General features: G+C 34.1%; 2 protein-coding genes across 3 annotated transcripts; one reads left to right on the top strand and one right to left on the bottom strand.

Annotated features, from left to right (window-relative positions):
- Positions 1 to 15: 15 nt before the first annotated feature.
- LOC112562029 (60S ribosomal protein L23a-like) lies at positions 16 to 2461 on the bottom strand. Of its 2 annotated transcripts, XM_025234989.1 has the most exons (5): positions 2330 to 2460; positions 1421 to 1658; positions 1018 to 1194; positions 551 to 620; positions 16 to 70 (listed from the first exon to the last, which is right to left on the bottom strand). In XM_025234989.1, the coding sequence occupies exons 1-5, from the start codon at positions 2361 to 2363 to the stop codon at positions 56 to 58; spliced, it is 534 nt and encodes a 177-aa protein (XP_025090774.1). In that variant the 5' UTR covers positions 2364 to 2460; the 3' UTR covers positions 16 to 55. The 2 variants fall into 2 exon arrangements, with proteins under 2 accessions (XP_025090774.1, XP_025090773.1); XM_025234988.1 differs by lacking the exon at positions 16 to 70 and having other exon boundaries at positions 500 to 620; positions 2330 to 2461.
- On the top strand, positions 2457 to 13043 carry LOC112562028 (ras-related protein Rab-34-like). Its single transcript, XM_025234987.1, has 10 exons — positions 2457 to 2593; positions 4486 to 4588; positions 4796 to 4887; positions 6361 to 6426; positions 6789 to 6890; positions 7105 to 7169; positions 7485 to 7612; positions 7891 to 7981; positions 8632 to 8748; positions 9096 to 13043. Exons 2-10 carry the CDS (start codon positions 4505 to 4507, stop codon positions 9155 to 9157), a joined length of 807 nt encoding a protein of 268 aa, XP_025090772.1. The 5' UTR covers positions 2457 to 2593; positions 4486 to 4504; the 3' UTR covers positions 9158 to 13043.
- The last annotated feature ends 26 nt before the right edge of the window (positions 13044 to 13069 follow it).

The raw sequence follows: 13069 nt of genomic DNA, 5'->3' as shown, positions 1-13069 counted from the left end.
AAAATTATGAAAGTATATTTTTTCCAGACTTTTATTTCAAACATCACAAAGCAGCTTAGATAATGCCAATCTGAAAAAGAAAAACAAAAATCACTTTATATCTACAAAAAGTAATACACACCTCACAATGGCATACAGCCCAACAGTGTGCAAACTTGTTTTAGAAAAAAAAACTTCACAACGCTAATGTATCCCCACAATAAGAAATATCTTTCTCCCCCAAGAATAGTGAATGACAAACCCCTTATTCTAATTTGGACACAATACAGCAGGCCCAGACTGTGAATGCAGGTGGCACCCATCCCTTGTTCTCTTAGCATTAGGTTGCTTAAGCTGCCTGATAGTTTTTTATTGCTTGTTCTTTGAATATATCAGCAGACATTTTCACAATTAGCTTGATTTACTTCTAAACTTTGAGCTGCTTTTGTACTATCAGGCAGCTTAAGCAACCTAATGTCTTTCAGTTGCAACAAGTTAACATTCCACTCCTTTGTTAAAAATTTAACAAGGCACGTCACAGATAAGCACTTAGCCATAATGTAAAACTGACCTTGTTAGCAACATCCAAGGCATCATAGTCTGGCATTAGCCTTACATACGCCTTCTTTTCACCATCAGGCCTGCCAAGAAAACAATTGCAGACATATATAAAGACAATGAACTTTTTACAAAATATAACTACATCCATGTGACGTATGTAACCACACCAGAAAGTGGCCATTTAACGATATTACATTTAAAAAAAAAGTTCAAGAAACTTTGCTCGACATCACAATAACTCACTGAAAATCAAGATAACCAGATTGATTAAGCAGACTTGGAAAAAAAAAAGTAGAAAGTGAGGCAAAGGACATCAGAACCACATGGGTCCAACTGAAAGGGGCTGCCCAAAACCGGGTCCGCTGGCGAGGTGTTGCTGCAGCCCTATGCTCCTCGAGGGAGCAAAAAGGAATAAGCTAACAGATTGATTGCAAATGTATAAACTCACAACATTCTTACACTGCACAAGACAAATACCTGATGAGTGTGTTGACCTTTGCAACCTCAATGTCATACAGCTTCTTGACAGCCTGTTTCACCAGGGCTTTGTTGGCACGCTTATCAACAATGAAGACAAGGGTGTTGTTGTCTTCAATCTTTTTCATTGCAGACTCAGTTGTCAATGGAAATTTGACAATCCGGAAAGCATCCAATCTGTGAAAAAGAACACAAACATAAAAGCAATGCCAAAATGATGGAGCAGGAGCATGTTTAAAGCTGGCTTTCATTCGTTACAAAAGGCAAAAATGTTGTTAAGTTCACCATCTTACAAAAATAATCTCCAATGATCTGTCCATCAAAAAATTTTGTATGTGTATACCTTGCTCTATATTAAAGAACACACTCCACCTACAAACATAACCTAGTGTGGTTTGCTTACTTGTTGGCGCGTGGAGCACTTTTCCTTGGGTAGCGTGGTGCCCTGGGCAGCCTCAGGGTTCGAGGTCTGTGAAAATGAACAGAAGTACGTATTTTTCGTGACCGTTTTTCATGTTGTCCATGAAGAACCCTCTTTTTCGCTCGCTTAGCCTTATCTTTTGCCTTTACTGGCGCAGCAGACTCTTTTGCTGCAGGAGCAGCAGCAGGCGCTGCTGCCTTCTCCTCCTTCTTGACAGGCTCTAAAAAAATAATAAAAATTGAAGTCAACATGCGTCTATAAAAGGCAACGAGTGTCTCACGGTCATCTAATTCTCAATATCAGAACATCAATATAAACGATTCACTAGAGTCGCCAAAATAGTTTTGCTTAACAATGTAGTTTACAAATGGGACAAACATTAAGAAATTGTAATTTTTGACATATCTGTCACGGAACTTACTTTTAAGAAATATTTTTCAAGACTTGAACATTTTATTTTATACATTTGTACTTCAACTTATGGAAAAAAAGCATAAAACTAAATTTCAAAGTGTCAAATAAAGGGGCATGAGATGAGAGGTATGCTCTTTAACCGACTAAGGATTCGCATTTTCATGTCACCCACAGCGTCATAACCATCGCGCATTATTATTTTAGATATTTGCAATGATTCCTGCATAAAATTTGTAGTTTTGTATCACCAGTGTTGGTCGATTACATGTCCATTATTAGACTAGAGTATAACTATCACAGCGAACATGTGCCCTATTCATGTGTCAATGTGCTTTCGACTTGTTACTTTCACATATTCTTTCACGGATGTCACTTTTAACAAAATATGAAGACTGTAATATTATATAATTTTCTTAATGAACTAAAAAAAGAAACAAAAGCAATCTGAAAAGCGTCTTATACAAATTATTTACATACTTTCTGTCTTTTTTGTGGTCTTCTTTGGTGCCATGTTGATCTCAGAGACCGGAAAGGGGTTCACACAGCGAATTCACGGGGTCCCCGGCTTGAAAACCCACACCTTACAAACTATGTTTCCGTTTCCGCATTGTTGAGATATGGCGTCCTTAGTGCTCTTAGTGCAGTGAGGATTTATAGTTCTGCAGAAGTTTAATCAAAACTTTGTGTGTGTGTGTTTTTGTAAAAGACACATAGACAGTTGGACCCAACTTTAGGTCTAAGGTGAGATCAAACTATATGTATTTCATCTGTAGAGTATAGCCAATTACATTTTGAAACAAAAATAAGCAAACTATATTGCATCTTGTCTTGGCGGGAGATTAAATTTGTGTCGACAATATTAAGCTATAACTTTGTGACTCAGTAGGAAATAGAAACAAGAATGCATGTTCTGTCCACGTTAATCTACAAACCTATCATGAAAGTATTAATCTATTTACTTCGAGTCGTTGAAGAAAAGAAACATTTTTTATTTAAGAAAGATAGGTTTTTATATTTAAAATGCTACATTACTTCTTATTAGTGGATGGAGAAAACACACCTTTCTGGGCAATTTGTGAACTACACATCAGTAAAACTAATGTGTGAATATGGCGAAGTATTAATTTCATAATTTTTTTTGATTCATTTTTCAGAAATAACTCACACAAGAATTTCACCACACACACAAACACACACACACACATAGAACATACCAGTATTATTATCAATCAAGATTTAGTGTCCTTCGAAAACCTCATTAGTCACTACTATTACATCGATAATATTTGGATAAAGCACGGTGCATGGCACATTATCATAAATAATTAGGAATCAAAAGTGGTATACTTATTTGTATCTTACAAGCAGAAGGCATATTGATCGCCACATTATTTTTATTACAAAATTTAAGTATGTCTGAAATGTGGAGGGAGGAAAAAACCACATTGATCTTAAATAATATATTCCCACTGAGGGTCTGTTTTATAAGAAGAAGCAGCACATATTTAGTGAAATCAGGTCGTTTGAGATGGTTGAAGAAAGAAATATTCAGAAATGGAAAATTCTAAGGTTACAGATTAGAGATATATAACAAAAAATAAGTAATAAATAATTGCGTATGTAAACATGTATATATAGAAAGCCTAGTGCACTTCACAAAGATTTTTTAACGTTCATATATTAATATATCATTATGATCCATGATAAATAATGCAAGGCATGATGCTTGAGTAGAAAATTGGGGCCTGAACAACAAATTGTTAAAAGTGCGATGTGTTCATAAATTCAGGTACAACAGGGACAGGGCATCTTAACTGTTTGTTTTCATTCTCAAGTTATGTTTGCAGCCTGGTACATGAAAGTTTAGTGTGTTTGTTCACATTTTAAAATGGACATTTAGACAAAAACTATGGCAGCCTTTTATCATGATGATGTTCCCCACCCCCTCTGTGCTAGCAGTATCATATTTTACTGATGACGTTCTAAGTAAATTTTCTGAAAACAAATGTTGAGACACCTGCTGCTTTGTTCCTTTTGTTAAACAACACTCAGCGACAGGCATGGTGACAAGCATGCTTAACATCAGTTTTTGTTCCTATTAACATAAACCTATGTGCTAACATCTTGTTTACTTTGCCATATGGGATATGGTGACAGCTTGACCTAGATGCAGACTGTATTGTTTCATGCATGCAGTAGCTTGTAGAAAAATAATGGACCATTAAAATTATTGTGTTGTACCAGCAGCAGTAGTAGGTCATGCTGTGAACTTGACACGCCTTTGGCAGTTGTTTTTTCAAGAGCGCACCATTGTGCTAAACATTCCATTTCCACTAGCTGCTGCTCTTTTTTTACAAGAATTTTCCTTAAAGCTGAAATTCTAATTCTGTTAGGGATTGATTTTTTTAGTGCTGCTTGTGTAGATTTGGAAGGGAAATATTTACACCTTTTAAATGTGATAGGTTTATCAAGATACTTTATGGCTAGAAACAGATACATACAGAAATGTGAGACAGCAGGTGAAATACTATTATTGTGTAGATGTTAGTGTTAGGAAAAAAAAATATTTGTGAGTTCTTCATTATAATCCACACACACATTCATGCAGACAGTCTGTTTCTGATGATTTGCAGCTGGTTTTTTTCCCTGTGAATGCCTAGAGAAAAAATGTCATCTGCACACACTGTCATATCAGCCAATGTGCCTAAAGATCGCATCATCACCCAGTTTCCTGAGGTGAGTACTTAGTGAAGGGCTTATCACAAACTGCTCTTCTCATTCAGATATTAGCAAAATAAAGAATACTCAGGCATTCTGTTTCTCTTTGATAAAAAGTTCTTTTTTACTTAACTTTTTAGATGTATACATTTAAAAAAATAAAAGTAACCTGTAGTATTTTTCATACCAGACTAATTGTATTCTGTTATTCAACTTTGTTTTCAGCCCTATTGCCCTGGTGCCAGTCCATACAATAAGATAAACTTTCATCCAAAGGTGAAGGCAGCATGTGCAGAAAATAGAACGGGTAGAGTTGGGTAAGTTTAAATGGCCTTTATTGTCTTTTTATTTTAAAGGACATGTTGTAATGTGTTGCTTTCATATGTGTATGTAAAACTAGCAATACATGCACTTGTGAACTGCCTCTTTCTCTGTTTTTCTCTTTCTAAGGGTATGTGTATACAGAATACATGTGCATACATGCACTTGCATACACACACGTATGGCTGGTGGCATGTAGTTGCTAAATCTGATCACTGTTACATCAAGAATTATGTCTTATGGGTTCATATCTTGGCTCTAACATACCTTTTTCTGGATTTGATACTGTTTTAAGGACTAACCATTGGTGGTTTTCTTCTCTGGGTACTCTGGTTTCTTCCACTGCACTTCGTTCTTTGTGTGTGTGTAGTTTTGTGTTCATGCATGGCTGTATGCGTTTTACTGGCTGGAGGGGACTTGGTCTCCCTGTTCTTTTTCTTTTGTTTCTTAAAGTGCCTTTGGGTTTTATAGTGTTTGGTGTCTGCTGACTAATGTTAATCTGTGCTTTTAGTTGCATCTACCAGCCGTTGTTCTGTACTGTTTTCCTGAGTCTGTGCCCATTTGTTGTCTTCTTCATTGTTTAATAGTCTCAAATACCATATCTATGCCATCTTGACTGTTGGGTTTTCATTTGCAAAATCACCAAAACCCTGCAGGTGTTCAAAGCTTTCTGCTCTATGTATGGTCTATTTTCCTTGCAACATTTTTTCCCTTGCTGCTTTAGATTCTGGATCATGTTAGTCAACAAGCATAGACTCTTGTCTACAATCCTGCTTCCTGCTTCATCCATTTTCTTCGCTGCCATTGTGTTGATGTGATCTCTGTGACTCATATGTGTGCCAAAAGTGGACAACTATTATAGCATTCCCACTGATATCCTGCAGAGCTCCTTCTGACTGTCATTGTATGTGTATTATGTTTTGTGTTTCTGAAGCTTTTGCTCTTGCAATATTGTATTCAGTTAAGACCAGTCAGTATTGTGCCCATGAAGAAATGTGAACTAGACTGCTGTCATTTTGTGTGTATGTGTGTGAAGTATCTTGAGCTTGCCCATTGGGCAGGGATAAGGTGCTATACAAGCAAACTTTATTACAATTATTGTATATGTTGTGTGCATGTGTTAAGGTGCATTTAATTCCTTGAATAGTTGTGAACTTATGTCATGTGCATGTATGTAAAATATTCTGAGCCCAGCTGTTACTGGGAAAATGTGCTATTGAAACATTATTATTATGCACACACATACACAAACTTCTTATGGCTCTTATTGTTATTTATATTTAAAAGAAAAGTGTAAACTATGCTTGTAAACTGTGACCCTATGCTCCACTGGGGGCAAATGGGCTTAAGAAGAGGCTGTTGAACTGATATTGTCTGTGACAATGTTATAGAATCTGCTATTTTTTATGATTTGTCAACTCAGAATCACAAAGTTCTTAGGAAAACTCAAATTGTATGCTTTGCCACAGGCTGAAGATTTGCAAAGCTGTGATTGTTGGAGATGTATCAGTTGGGAAGACCTGTTTGGTAAACAGGTGAATATTGATAAATAGTTTGTCAGATAGATTTACGTAGTCTGCAGCAGATAAAAGTTGACATTTAGTAAGCAGCAGATGATCAGTAGTGTACTACAAAAAAGGTTTGTTGTTCTTTCCTCTTGGGTGGTTCATGAGTAAAATAACTATGGGGAAAAGAAAATCCTTTGGAATTTATTGGTTTATCTTCAAAAGTTTGTCTGAGAACATTTTCTAAGACAGGGCTGGCTTACAAGTGTTTTATTCAGAGTCAGCAGCTAAAGATAGATTATTGGTAAAAATAAAAGACCATTATTATGCAATGTATGAGATATATTTGTTTGTGTGCACTTTCAAAACAGACTTCTGATATGTTTTTGCAGATTCTGTAATGATGTGTTCAATAGAGACTACAAAGCAACTATTGGAGTTGATTTTGAAGTGGAGAAGTTTCAAGTTCTGTCCATTCCATTTACTCTTCAAATGTGGGCATGCTTATCTTTCTAATGAAAGGGCTGAGATGAGAATTTCAAAAGTATTTTATGTTGATGTGATGCATAGGGCATATTTGTATTCTGCAAACATTTTGAGAGTATTTATGTAAAAGGGTTCATAGGAGCATAAAGGGTAAATTGCATACGCATTTTATATGTAGGTATTTGTAAGAGAAAAAAATGACCTTTTTCATTTGTGTGACAGTTGGGACACAGCTGGGCAAGAGCGTTTTAAGTGTATAGCAGCTTCGTACTACAGAGGAGCCAACAGTGAGACACTCCATTGTTCTTTTGGTTTATCTGTTTTCTTCATTTCTAAGTCGTACTTTATTATAATTGAATTCCCAGGGAAGATTATCTTTTTTAACATTAATTTTTCTATAATCAATTTTTTTAACTTAAATACTTTTGTACACTAAGAAGATGTACCTCTGTCTTCAATGACTTTTATGTGTTCAAGTTAATTGATAAACAAAAAAATTCAAACTTTACTTATGCAATTATTTATGCTGTAATAATTACATTAAATGCTTACTAAATTTTATTAATAAATCGTGGATGCTTGTGACATTTTTATGTCTGCAGTTGTTATTGTTGCTTTTGACCTTTCTGATGAACAATCATTACACAATGCGCCAAAATGGATGATGGAGGCTTCGGAAAATGCTGATAGCCCAATAAAATTTCTTGTGGGAATGAAAAGAGATTTACTGGTTTGTTTCTGTTAAAGACATTTGTAATTTATTGTTAAAACTGCATTTTACATGCTAGATTAAAAGTTCTGTTAAAGTCTTATATGAACAATTTGGCAACATGACTTGAGAGTTTTAGATCCCTTAGTTTGTATCAGTTTTGTTACATATAACATGAGAAAGCCTGTGATATTACTGGTCTTACTGATTTCATTTTGTTTAGAAATGTACTAAGTCATGTGTTCATGTTTCTGGATTAAAACTTCTACCACTGATAAAGCCACCATTTTGTCATTCAGTCTGAGGCAGCCTATACAGAAATAGAGACACGGGCGATGGCTGTTGCAAGCACCCTTGGTGCAGAGTACTGGCCAACATCTTCCAAAACAGGTATTTTTAAATCATATTGTTTGAGAGCTACAATTGATAAAGGTAATCTAAATATTAAAAAAAAAAAGTAATTAGGCTATATAAAACACAATAAAAACCCAGATTAAAATATAGGTGCAAAATAAAGCAGAATGTGGCAATATTCATGTGTATGTTTGTGGTTTTGTATGAAATCTACAGATTTTCCTTTTATGTATGCCAAGGTCTACATGTTCACGGAGTTTGCCACGATCCAGGTCTTCTCTGAATGTGGATGTGATATTAGTGCTAGGTCATCGAGCATTGTCCAGAGATCCCTATGTTTTTGTGATCCAGCTTATTACCATCAAGAAGAGATAGCAGACATTCCTGTTTTGCATCAGTTCAAATGTTGACTCTGCTATTGAATAGATAACTGATCTTTTGAAAAGGATTGGGGAAGGAAAGAAAGTGAGTGAAAGGAGGTGGGTTTTTGCCCTCATAACAAGAAAGCTGGCCCCCAAGAAAACTGTAATCTCTACCACATCACTGACCAAAAACTTAAAGTTCATAGAGCTACCTTTATCTGAGTATGATGACATTAATGTTGATGTTTCTGGTCATCTAGGTGCATCAAGAATTATATGTTGGTTACTGTGTAGATTTCCAAGTAATCTTTTTGTTGCATGCAGGCCAGTATGTGCAAGAGTTTTTCTTTCGAGCTGTAGCCATGGTGTTTGATACAAATCTTATTCGAGAGCTTGATGCTTCCACTGTACCAGCCAAACAGATAGGCTCTGGCATGATACGTACGTTTGAGGTTTTTTTCCTAATTTTGTAGAAAGCATTTTATTTATTTATGTTACGAAAATATTGTAAAGAACATATACTTAATTATTACTTTCATAATTTTAGATAGTAGTTTTATACTCTGTGCTGTTTACTGAAGTCAGATTTATATTTTCAGATTTGCACTTTGTTTGGTTTCTGGCTTCATTTTTAATTTTAAATTATTAATATTTGCATTAAAACTGTGACATTTTTATTAATAAATCAAAGTTTTGGATTTAACTTAAATATTTAAATTAAAAATATTTGCCTAAATTTTCTGAAGAATAATATCTGATTTGATATCTGTACACCTTGTCTCTTCCAGAAGTCCAGCGGGAAAATTCACAGCTTTATGAGAAAAAAAAGAAATCTCAGTGTTGTAAGTAAGGAAGAAGAAAGACTTGGGAATTGAGTGTTTAGTGAAAGTATTAAACATTCAGTTATTCAATTTTTGCTCTTTGTTGTACCCAACAAGTTGAATTCCAAATAATGTCGTCATCTGACCTGTTCGAGTCAGCAAACATGAGCAGTGAAAGTTACAAACTAATTCAGTCAACAAACTTTCTATATTTCTTTCGCAAAATTAAAATCATTAAGTCAACTTGTCTGTTGAAACCAAGCATAAAATTCAGAAGAAAGCATACAAACAAATAAATTAAAGAAACTGTTTTGAATAAGAAATAGAAACAATATTGAAAAAAAAGACACTTGAAATGAAAATTTTGTTTGTCAGTTTACTTAGATTTATGTAATACTTTTTAAATCAAAATAACTTGAAAATTCATTCAGTGATGCAGCAGGTAATATAGTTCATAACATTTTGATGCTGTCATTCTAGTCTAATAACACAAAAATGAATGAATTGAGTATTACAGTTATTTTTCCTTTTTTCTTGTTTTGAGCCAGATCTAAATTTTTCAAATATTTACCTAAAGGCACAGAAGTGTTTGTCATTGTGTTGTGGGCAGTTTGTATTTATACTTATACGTGCGCACGCACACACGCACACCTGCATGTACCAAAGTTCCTGCATGAAGACTTATTTGCAATACAAGAAATTGTACTTGTTTTTGTGTTTTGGTAATTTTGAGACTTATATAGCTGTTGTAGTGGACAGATCATCAGTTTAATAATGACAAATTCTTTGTTTACATTTGTCAGATAAATGAGATTTATTCTTTAGAAATCCTTACAGGGTATCTGTACCTTTAACAAGAATACCAGTTTACAGAAAATGTTGTGATTCATCAGTGAAATAATATTTTTTGCTAAGATATTCACTTTGTCTTAAAAGTACAAGGCTATGTATCCTATCTCAAGTACAATGGAGTTGTGATTTAAAAAAAATGTATACAAATGACAGGAACTAGTATATCACTAGTATTTATTATTTAGACCTTCACCCATACTCCTATTCCCAGCATAACATGTTCACACCATGCATGATTGTGCCTGAAGGCTGTTGTTACTTAAAATTTGTGTATTTTCACTTTAACTTTTTTACAAGCTGATAAAAATATGTACAGGCATTTTTATATTGTTTTGTAGAAGATATTTGGTGTATTATTTGCCTTATGTACTCATCGCTTTTTTTTATTTTTGGTTTTTTCTGTGGAACTTAAAAACCATTCTGTGAAACATTTCTTCTTATAATTACAGACAGATTTGACAGATAGAAGAACTGTGACATACAATGTTTGAAGTTCATAAAACTTTGCATGGAAAGTTTGTAATGTCTTTTCAGTAGCTTATATTTTTTAAATATAGTTTGAATTTTCGTCTTCTCAAACTTCTGATTAGCCTCAAAGCCTTTACATTCAGTCTATCCGTCCTTGGTAATGTATGGGGTAAAAAGTTGCCTTTTTGGGAAAGACTGCATTTGGTGTTTTGTAAGCATTTTGTAATCTTGATTTTGTTGAACGGTTGACCTGAATTCCAGAATACTCAGATTGTTATGTAGATTCTATTATGTTCATAGCATAATGACCCACTTCACCCATGGGACAAACATTTGTAGTAAATTTGAAATGCACTAAAAATAGGCCTAATGTTGTTTGTGTTGTTCTGCAAGTGTCACTTCTGTATACTTTGTTAGGGTTTGAAGAGTGGTTATAGGAAACATTTTGCTTTTTTATTTTTAATCAAACTGTGTTTGCTTCCCTTTTTGATTTCTACCTAGGCTAATAGAAAAAGAGCACATCCTTCTCTGAAGAGGAGGAAGATTGAATGATGTCTTCTTGATATCTTGAAAACAGCAAAGAGAATTGTTACTGAAAGTCTTTGCATTTTGAGGAGAAATGATTGCTGATTTGTCAAAAATTAAACAAAGAGATAGATTATACATTTATTTATGAATGGAAGAAACAGCATCAAATAGATACTTATTCATATATGTTGCTTTAGACAAGCAGATGCAGTTAGAGAAGTAAAGCTTGTAAATGGAATGACAGGCAGCAGAGCAAAGTGTTATCAAGGTTTGCGCAGAGAAACCTGTTTTTGTATGTTCTTTCATAAGTGCCTTGACGAATCTTTAAAGTCAGGAGCTTAGTGTCCATCAGTAGTAAAGAGGTCCATTTTTTTCGGGGGGTAGGGGTGGGTGGAGTTAAAAAAGTTTGTGTTCATTTTACCACTTTGACCAGCATTTTGAGTGAAGCTGGCTGTTAGAAAATAGAACCCAGGCAAAACATTTAATTTATAAAGCTACTCAGTGCTTCAACTGAAAGGCAAAACTTGTGCCTTAAAACACATTTATGATCATATTAATGTTTTTTTTTAACCAGTCAAGTAACAGCAGAGACGATGGAATGTTTTGCTATTGCCATTGTGTCTTCCTTATTATTGATGTTGTATGCAGTTGATTTTGTCTTAAACTAACACACACACACATATATATATAGATAGATAAATATCTTTGGTGATATGTATTTAAGCTTTCTATGCTGGATAATGTAACTTTTTAATGATTCATAAATTGTTGATTTTAATTGTTAAATTGACAGGGTTATTGCTTTTGAAATCTCAGTCACAGAATTTGAAAACTAAAATTCATGCTGCCTGCATGCAGTGATCTGAAATGTCCACACATCAGTGTTTTTAAGTGATTTGTTGGATCACATGGATCAGTTGAATTTTTTTTGGTGGTATATTCCAGTATCAAGGTCTTTCAGGTGTGAATGTGGAAAATTGTGACCATGAAAACTCGTTCTTTTACAAGACATCAGAAAACTTGAAAAATCCCCAATTCATTTAAAACTTTTCATCATTGAGCTTTCTTGCTGGACAAAGCATTCAAAGACAGCATTTTTTTATCTTCCAATGTGTGAAATTAATAACCATAATTAATACAGTGAAGATATGCCGGTTAGGTGTACACTGGAACTTCCACCTCTAAAGCATGGAAATTTGCATGCACAAAATACACTGAATTCATTTTCTCCAGGCAGCACTACAGAAACTGGCACAAACGATTTTGGATCAAGCTAGTCATGCTTATATCTCATTGTTTAATATATATATATAAAAGACTTTTATGTGTGTGCTTTAATGCAGAATGGTATCATTTACACATTCAGAGATAATTGATAATAGTTCTGATGCTAAAAATCGTGTGCATGTATGTGTATGAATATGTACATGTTTATTTGGACATGCCTCTATTGATAAACTGGTGTACCGCCTTTTTGGTTTCACTTTAGCTTTGGTTGTACTATAACAGTGCTTAGAAAGTGCACATCTAGGATCTGGCTTCCGTGAATTAAACGACTGTTTTATTTTTGTTTATTTTAGATTTAGAATGACCCTTTCAGATATTTTTCTCTAAATCGTAGCAAACTAAGAATAAAAGCAAAGTTGTCCAAGAAACAGGTTTAAATTTTTTTTGTTACTGATTTAAATCTTGGATTATACCTATATAAAGGTGAGAAATTCTAACATCAAAAATGAACTGGAAATGTGTTGTGAAAGCCATTGATTGGTTTTTATTTGTATTTCATAAGTTCATGTGTGGTATGGTAAATTTTGTAAGCATAGAATATGACAAACATGAATATGTGCAGACATTTGGTTGAAAAGTTACTGGTTAAAACTTCTACAAAAATGAGCCAGATGTATGGCCATGTTTACTTGTTGCGGTTAATATTCAATTTCAGTACATAGAAAAACAACAATTATATTTGCTATGTGTAGCAGTTTAAAAAAATAGAAACTGCTTTTGCCTTTGGAGCTGACTTCTTGCATATTGGAAAAAAGTGTTTGAAAAGAAAGAAAGAAATGATGTGTTTTTCTTTTTTCTCTTCTCTG

The sequence above is a fragment of the Pomacea canaliculata genome, linkage group LG4 (genome assembly GCF_003073045.1).
Source record: "Pomacea canaliculata isolate SZHN2017 linkage group LG4, ASM307304v1, whole genome shotgun sequence".
Lineage (NCBI taxonomy): Eukaryota > Metazoa > Mollusca > Gastropoda > Architaenioglossa > Ampullariidae > Pomacea > Pomacea canaliculata.
The sequence above is the reverse complement of the archived record's forward strand: the minus strand, read 5'-3'. Positions and strand labels throughout refer to the sequence as shown.